This window comes from Urocampus carinirostris, chromosome 14, assembly GCF_059441175.1.
Source record: "Urocampus carinirostris isolate Australia breed hairy pipefish chromosome 14, RoL_Ucar_1.0, whole genome shotgun sequence".
Lineage (NCBI taxonomy): Eukaryota > Metazoa > Chordata > Actinopteri > Syngnathiformes > Syngnathidae > Urocampus > Urocampus carinirostris.
In genome coordinates, this window is record NC_142362.1 from 17,111,070 (window position 1) to 17,126,736 (window position 15,667).

The following is a 15,667-nucleotide window of genomic DNA, read 5'->3' on the forward strand; positions in this document are numbered from 1 at the left end:
AACAATGAAAACTAACCAATATATTTTCAATAATTTTTTTCCAAGAATTCGATTAACTTTATTTTTCTCCTGATAACATAAAAATGTGCAAACCAGGAACAAAGAAAGAAAGAAGTATCCCCCAAATTAGTGCCCTCTTTCCGGGAAATGGAATGCAAGATCCTGACATAACATATTTGGCATGACTCTAAAAATATGCATTGTACTTAGGGAAGCAACAACTAATCGAGAAAATTGATTAAAATCAATGATCAAAAACTAATTCGATCACCGGTCCGTTGTATCATGTGATTTATGAGCCACCAAGTATATGAATGCAAATAAGAGTGCACACTATCCCATCGTGACGTTGGGAGTCCTGCAAAGAGCGTCAAGACCATCCCATCCATTATCTGCAGCGCCCATCCCACCTATCTTCGGGCAGTGGCCAGGGGACACCCTGGACTGGTTGCCAGCCGGTTCCAAGGCACACAGGGACAGACAACTAACTCGCTCATTCATACCTAGGGTATATTTGGACCTGACATGCATGTTTTTGGAATGTGGGAGGAAACTGGAGTGCCCACAGGAAACCCAAGCAAGCAGGGTAGTACATGCAAACTTCGCACAAGAAAGTGTTAATGTATTGCCTGAAAAGTGCTTTACGGATACATTTGATTTGATTTATTGTCCTGTAAGTCTGATTTCAGTTTTTTCCCTCGTTGTGCTTTTTTTTGCGTTTATTTTTATATCTTTTAGGATTCGTTTTTGTTTTCTTCATTCTCTAACATTTGTCTCTGGTACCATGATTAAAAGGTGTCTGATACAATATAATGCCTATTCATATGTCATCTATATCCATGATGGTCTCGCGGTAACTCCCACGACCTGGGTTTGATTCCTGTTGCATACAATGTTTTGTAATTTTGGTTAGAGATATTTTGGGGCGAAAAATCCTTGCACAAATACTGTAAAACTTTGTAATGTGCACACAAACTTTGAGTTCTTTTAAAGGTAAAAAAATGCCCGTTATGCTTAAATAAATACGGTGATACCTCTAAAGTGCAATACTAAAAAATATTTCTAAAAATCCACAAAGTAAAACATGAGAAAAATATGAGGATGTCCATTATCCCTCACTCTTGCTTTCTTCCGGGATTGTGATAATGGAGTTAATTATAATTACATCGATGACAGCGATATTCATGAAAATTAACAGTTGGAGTTGAACAGAGTGAGCCGTGCCAGGCCCCGAGCGCCGGTCCTACGGCATCTTGTCACGAAGGGAGCAGATTGTCTCCTCTCGCCTTCTTTTCAGCTTCACTCTACACTGACAGCCCGCCTGCCACAATGCATTTAGAGAGCGCTTCAGAGGTGACAGCCTATCTGACGTCGCCGTTCTCCATCAAGCCCCCGCTCTCTCTTTTTTGTCCTTCGCTCTCTTTGTCCCTGCCTCCGCATCCAAGCGTTTTGTCTTTCCAGCTCGCTCTCCTTCACCTGTATCCCGGCACTACCCGCTCGCAGGGTAATTGCCTGGAGCCGGCCGGGCGGGCTCCCATTTTGATGCCTATAATCGAGGCCACAATGCTCACGGCTGAAGATTTCCCACCCTCGCCTTTGTCACGCCGGCAGATAAGAACCAGAAGAGTGGAGAAAAATGGCCAGTCAATTGTAATTAGGCGGCTTATTCACTTACACTATAGCAAGGTAGGAGATTATTGCCGGAGGAAGGGTAATATCTTCCTTGGAACAGTTGGGCCAGGAAATTGTGATGACAAAATACTTTATGTCCTACGCTTTAAAAATATCTATATATGCAGGTCTGAAAAACATGAACTCCAGCATAAAGTACAGCCCTGGCATACGAAGTCCTCACCTTACAATGTTTTACAATGTAGATTATGTTTTTTGGGCATCTTTTACAGCATTTTGCACACAATACAACATAATATTTAAATATACAAAATATAATTTCACCTGTGTTTCACGCATATATTAAGATACAGACGCTTCCCTACTTGCGACCATTCGACTTATGAAAAACAGCAAGTATGAACATTTTTTCGGGATGTCTAAAAATATCGGGACAATGCTATAATTTATATTTTGTATTTTGTGTACATTTTTCCAAGTACAGGACATTACTTTAGTGCTTCTTTCCGCCACTATTGGCGTGTGATGGCGCTGTGAGAGGTCAACCAGCATCCACCCCGAAGAAAAAATCAGCTTCCTCTTCCTAGTTTGTATGTAAACATATGGTTGGTGTAAAGAATAGGCGAGCTGTTTCTTTTGAAATGAAAGTGGAATAAGAAAGCCTGATGTGGTTGAGAAAACGGTTGGATCGCTTTTTTTTCGTCCACTTATTACCACAGAGGAGGACGTTGCCTAACTCTTGAAGCCCATCTTCTAAAAGTAAGTTAAACTTAACTTTATTTATCTTTAAAGAGCAATATTATTTTATTAAACGTTTGTTGTTTAGTACAAAACAATACAGGTTACTTATACAAGCCTTAAACATACATTCCATGCAAAATATAGCACTGAAGCAACTTACGAACAAATTCAACTTACAAACGATCGTCTGTAGGGCAGCGTCTGTATATGTTCGTTATTGGTAAACATCATATGAAATGCTAGTCTACTATTAGTTTGTATCATAGCATCATGAAGATGTAATTATGCTATTGACTTAACTCTCTCCCACGATCCGCTCTATCTCTCTCTTTTTTCAGTTTAGAATCTCGTGTTAAAAAATGTAATTCGTTGAGCTAAATGTCCAAAGACGTGCAGGATGCTAAAGGGAGAAGCAAGAAGTTAATAATTAGGGAAATGAAGCTTGAGATTATCAAGAAATACAAAGAAGGCAAAGGCATTGTTACTCTCGCTAAGTAGTATGACCATAACCAATCATAGATTGGGGAATGATGAGGCAATAAACAAAAAAGTATTCTAAAGGTATGCCAATACTTGCAATATGACGTTTAAAATCAATTTTAATTATATTCAGCCATCTCCACAACCCTCTGCATCCACCCACTAAATCCACTGCACCAGTTCAAGTCACATTACATCAAAACTAAATTAAAATCATACATGTATCTAACATATAAGTAGTACTTATTCTATATTGTTTTTTTATGTGGTATTATCTTAGGATAACAACTGTATCCTGCAAGAAAATGTAATTCTCACACCATAGGCATTATATTTTGTTCATTTGGAGCATAGACTTTTGAAAATGTTAAGTTATTTAATCTTGGTTTTTAAATACAACAAGAAAATTAATCTTAAATTTAGAGACACTAATTCATCCAGCATATTTTAGATAATTTAGCTCATTTTAATGAATCCTTTTTGCCGAGATTTAAAAAAAAATATATCGATCTACCATCTGATAGATGACTCAATTTATATTATTTTAAGCATGGGGTTTCTTATTTAACCAGATTAACATGATTAAATCAATTACGATAAGTATAATTTCACTTAACAGTGTTTATTATTTAGAAATTTCTAGTGGTAAAAAAACGTACCTTTAGTTCATTAAAAAACAATTTGGATCTTAAAAATGAAGAAAAATACATTAATTATCATATAAATGTTGATTTAAAAAATAGACGTTGGTCGAGAAATTTGCATTTATTTTAAAAACCATGAGGCTCCCCTAGAGGGAGCTGACATAATTGCAAAAAAAAATAGAAAAAGAAAGAGAAGTAAAACCATGCCTCATGGTCACTGTATTCTTCCTTGTGCTTTTTAGATCTCTTTTGCACTATACCCTTCAGCGATATCTAGTGGTCAAATAACACACACTCTAAAATGAGAAATATTTTCTACCAATTTTTTTTATAGTTTATGGCCATTTGCCCAAAAAATTAGTAGGCAGGCTGTCACGTCCAGAACAAAGGTAGACCCAATCGCGTAACGTTTCTCACAAGTTTATTGAGATATAGAGGAAAGGCAGTGCCAGCAATCCAGTGCTCGCTGGACGCGGGAAGCAAGCCGCTAACGGTACCGGACCGTGTTCCGAATGCGGAAGTGGATCTTTCGGAGTGGGAGATCGTGGCGTTGTTAGACAGAAAAACAGGTCGTTAGCCAGGACGGGAAATCAAAACGTGGTCGGGGTCAAAAAACGGGGAAATCAGGAACGGACGAGTGGTAAACGGGTGACAAAACGGGACGGACGGGAGTAAGAGTCAAAAAATGCTTGCCTTGTGAAAACAGAGGTTTGCTGACGGACTGACCACACAGGAGTGAAACAAATGAGCTTAAGTAGGACGGGGAACCAATCGTGAAGCCCGAAGCGGCTGGTGCCAAACGAGCGGGCACAGATAAAAGTCATGAGTCATCATGACACAGGCACCAATTGTTCACTTTGAGTCTCCGTAATTTGCATTCTTCATTGTGCTTATCACCACTCATTTTCGATTGCACTAGTCAGATTACAGACTATAATTACACCATCCATTTGATCTAAAACCTACATGAGGGCAGGGAAAAACTCAAGACCTCAACAAAAGGAAACTGAAAAAGATCTTGAGAAAGTAACGCACGCGATGTAAACCCCCTTCCAGGATGACCAGGCTGCAATGGATGTTGCAATACACAGACACCGTCAACATGAAATACAGCGACACCTAGCGGTCAAATAATACACAATGTCTCTTTAAAATGAGGGACGTTTCTACTAATAGGATTTTAAGTTTTTTTTTTTATAGCCATTTTCCAATAAAATTAGTAGCCAGGCATTCTTTATGAATTTTACGAAACTCTATACAAATTTCAGTTTGGGATCAAGTGCAATAGAGCCAGCAGGGAAAACGCTTCCATAAAATGTCAGTCTGCACTGCCCTTTTTTGGACATGAGGGCAAAGTCTGCCCGCTGCATTTATATGAGCGGGACATTTCCTACAGTCAAACGTGCAAAAAGCAAAAGTAGATCAACAATAAGTGCATTGAAAGATACCAGTTGATAAAGGAGACAAAATCAACTTACCGAGTTTTCTGACATTCTTAGCTCTCAACCCTCATGTCGTTTGCTTCATGCTTACGTTACTTTGAGCTTCCTCGAAAACCTTAACAATCAAAGGAAAACCTCAAGCCGAAGCGAAAGGGAAGAATTACACCCACTAGTCCCGGATCCCATTTCCTCCCTTTGCACTCTCACCCGCCCTCTCATCTGTCTTTCCACCTCACGGTAGTTTTTACGCTCTCCTGGATGAATCCCCCTCAGGTCTCTTAATCCACCGGTCAATGAAAAACCACAACGCTCCGGCTGGTGAGTTATCTGTCCGGACCGGACTAGCTACTCGAGAAGATCCTCTTGGGAAGGAAGTGACATCGACAGGTGCTGACTTCTTCCTTTCCTTCCTCGGGCAAACAAAGAACACTTTCTTCCAGGAAGTGCTTGATGTTACGTCTGTGCAGTCTTTGTTAATAAACAGCGGAGAAGTCAACAGTCCTACTAGGGCGAACTCAAGAGTTGCAGACTGCGTTGGATGCCAAGAGTGACATGAACCATACTAAACAACAGTGGATTGGCAATTTAGAAATGCTCAGTTCTATTTTTGTGCACTAGAAAAATCAGTTCTCACCCGATTGGCAGAGCATCCTGCTTTTTTGAAGTATACCCTAACAAGGTTGTCATGCCATGAAAAGACTTTGTTGCTTAAATCTCTTTTTTGTTCTTAACAATTGTGCTGATAGGTTATGATGTGCGTTGCTGCTTCAAATCCCTTGACAAATGCAAGCTTTGTTTCCCTTATTATCATGTTTTTATTTACGATATTCTAAACTAAATGAAAAAAGAGAAAGGCATTGTGGGAGGGAGTTCAGCCAATAGCATATAAGCATTTTCATAATGCCGTGACACCAACCAAAAGCAGGCCCACATTTGATATGATATCGACCAATAGAAGACGGGCAACTTAGAGACGTAACTCGTACAGTAATACACACAAACATTGCAAAGTTTGAATTTTGTAAATTTTAGCGTCCGCAAATCAATTTGTCATTGAAGTCATAAAGTATTTAAAATGTATAGTGTATTTGTTTTCCTGGGTAAAAAGTATTCTACAAACAAGCAAAATAGACCCAGATCTGTCCTAACTTTTTAGTTGTTTTTTGTGAGTTTTTCTAACATTATCAATTAAAATAATTGTTCAAGATAAGAGCAAAAACCTGAAGAATATGCCAAGTAATGGCAGAAAGCCTCACACTAAAGCCACAGTGTGTAATATTTGACCACTGTGTTGTCAGGTGCAATTGAAGGTCAGTGCCACTGTGTCACAGTGCATAGGGACCTGACAAACATGGCGGCAATAAACATTTCTCAGTGCCTATATACAAGGCAAATGTTTCAGTGGTTATTAGCCTATTTTTACGTGACTTCTAGTAATTAAAAGGACATAACACGGACCTACCAAAAATATGAAGGCCACAATTCATTTTGTACAATGTTATACTCAAAATTTCATAACAAAATTGTTTTTTTCTCTAGTGATTTAGGATCTAATGTCAGTATTGCCACATCAATGCCGAGGTCCGGGTTATCTATGAAGAGCCGGATGGCACTTTGCATCAAAAAACAACAGCTACCAGATGATGAAGGTGCTGTATCTGAATCAGATGAGAAGGCTTCTTGCTTCTGTTAACCAAAGCAACCAGAACTACTATCTGTTTTATTTAGGGGAGCAAACCCCTACCCGAAAAACCGGCCTGGAGAAAATGGGTGCCGCCAGGCTGTACTAACCCAAGACAGGAAGTGGAGCACCGTGAACGTGAATCACATAATGATAACATAAAATTAACATTATATTACAGGTCCCTTATAACAAGGGCAAACAGGCTCAGAGACAGCTTTTTCCCCAAGGTCATCACAACCATAAGCGATAGCACAAAGCTGTGAAAACATATGTAAATGTGAATAAATGTAAATGGTCTGCATTTATATAGCGCTTTTCAAGTCAATGAAGATCTCCTAAGGAGCTTTGCAATGTGCTTCACACTTATCCATTCACACACAGTCACACAACGATATCAGCGTCAGCCATGCAAGGCAACTATCTCCTGATAGGAGGCATTAGGGATTCAGTGTCTTGCCCAAGGACACTTTGACATATAACTAGGAGGAGGCGGAAATTGAACCTGTGACCTCTTGATCCCAAAAGGACACTTTACTTCCTGAGCTACTGCCCCCCTATATCTTGCTACTTATTGTCTTTTTTTGTTTTTGTTCTTTTGTTGCTGCTAAATGTTATTTCACAAAACTGTGTAAATATATACCTAGAGACTTATTTAGAGATTTTTGCTATCAAATGTTATTGCACTTCTTTTCATTGCACTATGGTTATGATACACTGTTCTTTTTCACTAGTATTATAACTTCGGTCAGTCTCTAAGCATTATTTTTGCCTATTTATCCCAACAGTTTTTTTGTCTTTTTTAGATGTTCACCCTGGAGTGCCATGTCTAATCAATTGAATTCAGTTCAGTAAGTTGTCATTCTAGAAATGCCTGACAAACTAGTGCCCCTTTTTACTAATCATTAACAAGAACGCAGCTCTTGACTTCAAAAAAGTTGGTGACCCTTGCTGTAAAAGGTGCCACGGACTGAGTTTCATGAGCGATAACACCATCTACCTGTTCTTTCACCGATGCGAGGATATTGTTGGCTGTGTTGTTGGGCTCGGGGCAGCGGCCAGTCGAACGGTTACGGGATTGTAGCAAAAGCCCCTCCTCCATTACTGGGCTCTGCTCGGGGACTGGCATTCCTCCTGGAAACGGCAAAAAACAAAAACATGATATAATGTACGTAAGAGGTCAACCCAATGCTGGGCTGGACAATTCTCAGCACCGATATTTGGGAATTTGATAGATATTTGCATTTTTATTTTTTTGACTGGCCGATAATTTAGGCTCAGATGCAGCAAAACCTCTCTTTCCCTCTCTTTGTCTCGGACGCCATACACCCAGCTACCGGGGGTGGAGCCACTAAAGCAGGAAAAATAAGGTTAAAGCGGAGTGACCAACTGCTAACTCCTGAGTCCTGAAAATGCCTGTGAGCCCTGATAATATTGAGATTTTTGAGTATATTGAGTCCGTGTTAGAAAATGTGTGTGTGATTAGGAGATAAGAAGTGCAGTTAAATTGTTTTAGGGAAGTACGTTCAGGTTGTAGACTGCAATATTAGCTCTAATCATAGCATTTGTTAGTCAATCAAGTGCATGTGTTTGTAATTGAGGGAGAGCATAAAAAGAAAGGTTAAGTGGAAGGCTCAGTGATTAGATGTTACCATAACTGTCATAATTACCAATTTGCTTCACCTGTGCCCGCTCCTTTGGCACCAACTGCCTCAGACTCTGATTGGCTCTCTGTCCCTATTTAAACCTACTCCTATCTGTCCCCTGATGTCAGTCCGTCTGCGAACCTTAGTTCACACTAGGCAAACCTTTTCGACCCTGACTCCAACCTGTTTTTGCTCCTGTCTGTCACCCGGCTTCGACCCGTTTTTGATCCTGACTACGTCTACTCTCCCGGCTTTCGACCTTTTTTGTCCCCGACCACGTCCACTCTCCTTTCCTGGCTTACGACTCGCTTCTGACCCCGACCACGTTTTTGCTCTCCTGTCCCGGCTACAGACCCGTTTTTCTGTTCCCAACACCCCCCTCGCTCGCCACGGAAGTCCCGCTTACGCGTTTGGAGCGACCTGCTTCCCGCGCCCAGCGATCACTAGATCGTGAGGGCAACCCTTTCCTTTCTTCCAATAAAACTGAGAGAAACGTAAAGCAAGTGGGTCCTGTCTCCGTTCTGGTCTTGACAATAACATAAGTTTGTCCATCTGGCTCTAAAACAGGAGTGCTGTGATTATTAAATAATAAACTTAATATAGCTGGAAACTCCTGTAATGAAGACCAAATACTCAGTGACCTATTTTAATAATCTAACACCTTTAGAAGTGTTACTGCTAAACCTCATTTTTTTCCTGCACTGTTAGTTTTTTGGTTTAAGTGAAACATTTGTCATGTTAATTGTATTGACATTCAATAAATTTACTGTGAATGGTTTCAAAGAGCTATTTAAGTATTATTTGAATTTATAACAAATATTATTTGTCTTAGTTTTGCGTTATAACAATTTTCTTACGCCAATTTTTAAGCTTTTACAGCAAGCGAAAATCGGTTCATAAATATCGGTTCAAAATCTCCTCTTAATACTAATAATCGGTATTGTATCGGCCCTGAAAAATCCATATCGGTCGATCCCTAATGTACGCCTTTTCCTGATTCGCTTAGTAAGTAATCATCAACAGCCACGCACCCAACAAAAACAACGATTCACAAATCAACACCCACACACATACGCGCCATATGCTTGCAAGATTCATCAGACTCGAGTCTAGCTGTGCAAATCAAAGCCGTATGGCTTTGATACCACAACATAAAACATAAATAATGATTTATTAAACTCCGTAAAGAAGAGTTTCTCAACCTTACTGGAGCCCTGGCACACTTTTTTAGGCACATGACAATAAAAAAACCCAAAATTAGTTGTTGACTCGAGCTCAATTTTTATAGGGATTAAATTGTCACGACCAGCTACAACGTAACCCAACTTGACGTTCTCATCAAAGTGTTTTGAGTAGCTTCTGCACAGTCCTTTCTGAATATGTATTTTGTTGTCTCTACCTTTGTTTTCTGTATTATATAGCTTCCTATTTTTTTTCTATTTCCACATGTTTTAGTTTTGAGAATTTGTTTAACAATAATTAGGAAGCCTTCCAGTACTTGCAATGCATATTCAGAATAAATGACAACCAATAGGACAGAATTACTAACTATTTGAAGCTAAGAGCTTTTTTGTTACTGATAAGCCCAATGGGCTACCTATTTTATAACCATTTCTAAATTAGCAATCATGTTATTACTATTTTGTTACTGTGTTATTATAATGTTATTAACAGGCTGCAATTATTAGAAGGACAGTTTAAGTAGGCTCAGTCAACTACTAAAACATTGTGCCAGCTACAAATCACATTTCCTAGGAAATCACAAGGAGCCATCACTGGTATTTTCAGATCCAGGGCTAATCAGGTGTTCTTAGGGGGCTACCTTGTTACCGCAGGCTCCTTATTTGTGACCTTTGGAACAGGAATCATTATTTGTGGTAGCAGTGACGAGGAATAAGTACTGCATTGTTTCCTATAAAACACACTTTTAAAAAAATCCACCTACATTTGCTTATATTTTTTGTAAAACTTTAGTTTTAACAGTTTCTAGCTCTATTTCTTTAACATCTCTTTTCTGTTCAAATAAGAAATAATACTAATCAAAATAGTTTAGCATTTTCATGTGTTACCAAAATTATTAACCCATACTAAATCTAAGAAAGAAATCTACTTAAATAAGGAACATCATTATTTTTCAAGAACATTTTTCTTGTTAGGTTGGCAAATAATCTGGCGCGATTTTAGTATTATGTTTCCAATTTTTCTACAAAATATTTGGAATAAATAGAGTAATACTATTAAAAATGATAATCCAAATTAAATGAGTAATACCACTGATGCCAGATTTTATCTCAGTAGATGAAACCAAATCCCCAAATTAGAATTATCTGCCACATAACATAATTTGTTATAATGCACTATTTTTGATTGCATTATTATGAAAGAAAATAGCATTTACTTAATTTTCTCTTTCAAGTCTTTAATACATGTTTATCCTGGAGTGCCATCTCTAATCTTGTAAACAACTCTCACGTTGTTTTAATGACAATATAGACAATTCACTTTTCAATTTTCTTTTAGTTTATTCTATTAAACCTGAAAACACCAACAAGACCAGTATGGGCAATATTTTAAATAATATTTTGTTTATAAAGTATGATTTAAGACGCAAAATCCGGCTATTTTAGCCATGTTTAGAATGCTGATTAGTCCAGAATTTTTTTCTAGTAACCAATCACAATCAACCTTTCTTCTAAAGCAGACTCATGATTGGTCATTGGTTCAAGCTTCACTGGCTTTGATGTTAGTCTCAAAATGTCCCCCCTCAGAGATGGATAAAAGGTGAATACTTCTTTTAAACTCATATTTTCCAAAGACAAAATATTGTCTTTAGACGAGTAGCACCCAAACATAAAAATGTTTCTCAGGCAATACTTGATCCAGCTTCCGCTTTAAGGATTATGTTCTTTATCTTGAAATAAAAATATTCCCTGCATTGCCCGAAACAGACAAGCCAGTGGACTAAAGAACGTTCCGAGTCGGTGCATATTTATTAGGATTCATTGTCAAAACCGCAAACGCAGGTCACCTACGATGACATTTTTGGCAGAAGCAGACAAAAGCATACATTTCTTCAGAGAAACATGTTTTACGAGTACTTTTACTGCCAGATAGATGCACTGCGGCTGTCATCTCCGAGCAACTTAGACCAAAGATTTAGAGACAAAATCAGGGCTCGTGCTTTTTCACACAGAGCTCGGCTTGCTTGTCAATTTCCAGGTAGCCTGTCGACATATTTGTGCATAAATACAGATTGGATGTTGCAGATATGAGGTGTCCACACACTGCTAATAAATGCCAGGTTTGGTAGGTACTGTATATGAAATCCAGACAAATAAAAAGGAGATCCCGGGGATATGGCGTCCCGGCCCTACGTTTTTACTTTATAGTGTGGAATTTGTTTTTGTGGCTTCCTCTTTATAGCAGTATTCCCAAATTTGGGTCCATTTTCCTTGTTTAAAGGATGCCTTCTTTATTTTATCTTAAGAAACAAAATACAGTAGACCTGTTTCTGCGCCCGAACTATACATTTTCCCCATTGTACGACACAAACAACAAATTACTTTGTGATGCCAGAAACTTTACAAAAAATCAATGTGCAATTTTGTCGCTAAGATGCCTTCCTGCCTGGGGCGATTTTAGGTTCAAGCATTTAGGGGGGCTGAGCACACAGACCTTCTGGCTGATTATTATTTTTTCATTTCACTTAAAGTGATTTAGGATCATTCAAGACTGCTCAGGAGTGCCATTTCCTATTAGACTTTGCGGTTAGCAGTAACACTTACTACGCTCATTCATTTCTAACATAACACACATGCACAAACATACAGATACAGAAGAAGCATGGAACTCATTTGACAATGATACATTCCATTCAACACTTTATAATTCCACACTACACTTTACAGATTAGGCTGTGTTGCCTGATCTTGAGGGTTGCAAACCTATCAATAACTTTTTGCTGTTGCACTTGGTCAAGCACATCTTTTTTAATTGCCGTCAAGGCCAGACGCTGGAGTCTGTTTTGACCAGTGGTCCTTTCAAGCCCGGCATGGAGCCAGCATACTGCGCTAAGAGACCTTTAGCAGCTACAGCTTATTATTGGAATTGTTAGGCAAATATGAATAACTGCCCACAAAGTTTGAAGCATTGAAATATCAATGAGATTTTACACGAATGGTGTGTCTTTAATGGCACCAGACTTCTTGCTCTTTAGAAAGTTTTTTGCAACCACCACTTCTGCGGACTCAAATTCAATTCCACAATGCACTGCCAGTGTTGACAACTGAGGCACAGATGAAAACATTTCAGAAGTAGGATTGCATACATGAATTGCAGTAAGCAAGTCCCGATTTACACTAGAATAGCACCTTTGTTTTCTCAAACATAATCTGTTTTATTATCAAGAGGATAAGAATTCAGCATAATAATCATATAATAATGAATCATATAACAATAATAATCAGTATCAATTTGTAACTTTTTGTTTGAGTGCGGTGCTAAGAATGAAATAGACAAAACCATTTCAAGACAGTGGAGTTTTTTTATCATATTCAAGCCTAGTCTATCCTGTCATTTATTAGGGAAAAGAGATTTTCAGAAAATGCTATATTTTTTAAGGGTGCTCGGGTTTAATTTAGGGAGTGCTTGAGCACCCCCCAAGGTGGGCTAGTTCTGCCAGTAGTTTTTGCTATTGGTCAACGTCACATAAATGCTCGTCTGCTACTGGTTTGAGTGATGAAAATGCCGATTTGCAATTTGCCTCAACTACCTCCCACAATGCCTCTCTCTCTTCATTTAGTTCTGAATCGTGTTTACTTGGTAAAGACCTAAAACACATAAAAGTCAAGTCAAGTCATGTTTATTTGTATAGCCCTTAATCACAAAGAGTCTCAAAGGGCTGCACAGACCACAGACTATTGCAAACCACAGATTATTATTACACCATCTCCTGATCTAAAACCTACATAAAAGCAAAGAAAAACTCAAAAACAACAAGCACCCACTCGCTCATATAGTATAATATAACATAATACAATACAATATAAATGTATTTCCCTTTTGTGAAGCAGGCTTGGGTTTTGTTGTTTCCGTTTTGAAAGACCACTAAAGACAGATATAAATACTATTATGGTTATAAGCTATGTGTCCCAAAGCCTGCAGTGATGCTAAAGAGAGAGGCAATAAAAGGATAACCATGGAAACGAAGCTTAGGTTAATCAAGAAATTTAAAGAAGGCATGCAAATTGTTACCCACGCTAATTTGCATTGCCTTAAGGTGTCAAACTCATTTTTACCGAGGGCCACATCAGCATAACGGCTGTCCTCAAGGAGACTGATGTAACAAATAAATGTAACAAATTGCAATAAACGTATCTATTCCTTCGTGTAACATAACCCTAAATTAATTGATTTATTAAGTCATAAACATTACAGTTGCATTGAAAAAATGTCATCACACATAGATAATATGTTATAAAATAATATATGAAACATCATAACCTTAATGGACTTTTTTTTAGATAATTTATTTCTCAATTCCACTTATTGATATGGAAACACTGCTGTATCGTTGTGGTAAGCTAGCAGGTATTGTAATGCAATGCACATAGATTAGGGGAAATACAGTTTCTGTTCAAAGCACTATTTTCTATTTATTCTTAAATGCACAGAAATGTTGTGCTCTCTGGGCCACTGTTTACACCAATGTCACGATTGGCCCATTATGTTGCAGTTCTTTGATAACCACACCCTTTATGGCAGATCTGCTTTTGTAATTGAGGAGATTTGATAAAAAGAAAAAGCTTAAAAGGGGCGGGTTTGGAACCAGTTGTAATTTCTAATGAGGTTTGGGACTTTTTCTTTGCAAATTTAAAATCCATTGATGTCTCTCCTTCTTCTGAGTGTCCACATAACTATAAACATATCACATATGCACATACTGTATACACACATTAAGGAGTACTCACTTTATACTATTTTGCTAATTTAGTGTTTTTATCTGGGATACCAGGGGTTCGAATGAATTCCCCTAGGTTTCTGCCCCCTTGCTATTCAGCAATTTCATTTTGCGATCCCAACCTCAAAACATTAATGTTGTATCCCGGGGGCCAAGTCTATTGTGATGGCTTGCTGCCCAGAAGACAACTACCGAGTAAGTCCATTCGGGTGCAGACAGCGCTTACTTAAAAGGATTAAGAGGTCGTATCCTTAACATGCGCGTACGCTCGCCAGTTTTAAACAATCCAGTGCTTTACAAGACACGCTCACACAGATGAGATAATTCAAATCTGACCGACAGTCACTTTGTAGGCGCAAGGTTTGTTTACAGTCAAGACATGAGACGTTTGTTTTAGGCGAGCGATAAAGGGAGGGGGTTTGTAGAAAATACACTCGGAGGTCCCGCGGCTATTTAGGTGAGAAAAAAACCCAGGGTATTCTGGGAGTGTGTCAACATGGCAACATTTCAAGTCGTCTGAGCCGACTGGAGTCAGGTGCCAGTGCTGGCGTTTAATGGTTGACACGACCGACATGTATCCGCAAGGATACTCCTGAGGGCCCTCCCAAATTCCTTTCCTACTCATTCATGGCATTGCAACACACCTCCTTACAAATTCCCACCTTCTCTCCTTCTCACTTCAACTGCAGCAATTCAAATCCATGAAACGGAACAGAAAGCAGCTGGGAAATTTCAATTTGAACGCGCGTCTACTCTGACACACGGTAAATGGAAAAAAAACACAGTGGGAAGTTTAAAATAGAAAAGCTATCACCCCATTAGTTATGTGAGTTTTTCTTTACCCGTTTAAAAAAAACTTGAGGTTGGTGTTCGGTAAGGCACATTCAGATTTACAAATAAATTGAAACTAGAACATTGTCTTGCTTTCACTTATAAATGAAGCCAATGCGTTGCCGCTTTTGACTAAAAGCGTCAATAGATAAGAAATCCACCCTTTTGAAAAAAACAAATGCAACAAGAAAAGAAAATACTGGATGACTTGACTTGCTGTTAGACTGCTAATAAGTCAAATCGTATTTATTTGTAAAGCCCATAATTACAAGAAGTCTCAAAGGGCTGCACGACCACACACTAAATGCTGAGGTCAGCTTTTTTTGCATTTTTCACATCTAGGGTAACTTACTTAACTGCCTGTAAAATGTGGTGATGACATTCAATGTCATTCTGGTCAAGAAGAGTGGAATGTCTTTCTGGGGAAAATGCTGAGTCGACAAAACCAAAAGTACTGAGTCAGCTTTTTGGGGGCATTTTTTACGTCTGAGGTAACCTACCTGCCTTCATGTAAAAGATGGTGGTCATGCGGAGCAAATAGGGCGCCCAAAACAACAGCAGGCGACTCTTCAGTGGCTATTCCTGATAGCATTGCCGTATCATTTCTTCAT

The 15,667-nt window shown here is 38.6% G+C and overlaps 1 protein-coding gene across 4 annotated transcripts in view; it reads right to left on the reverse strand.

Moving 5' to 3' along the window:
• LOC148352814 (plakophilin-4-like) overlaps positions 1 to 15,667 on the reverse strand; it is a 121,705-nt gene that overhangs the window by 76,299 nt on the left and 29,739 nt on the right. For 3 of the 4 annotated variants that reach the window (XM_088352395.1, XM_088352396.1, XM_088352394.1), the window contains exon 2: positions 7,621 to 7,754. In XM_088352395.1, coding sequence (XP_088208521.1) covers positions 7,621 to 7,749 — 129 coding nt within the window. In that variant the 5' untranslated portion in view covers positions 7,750 to 7,754. Of the gene's footprint in view, positions 1 to 4,975; positions 5,352 to 7,620; positions 7,755 to 15,667 lie in introns of those variants that run through there. The other variant, XM_088352397.1, reaches the window with a different exon arrangement.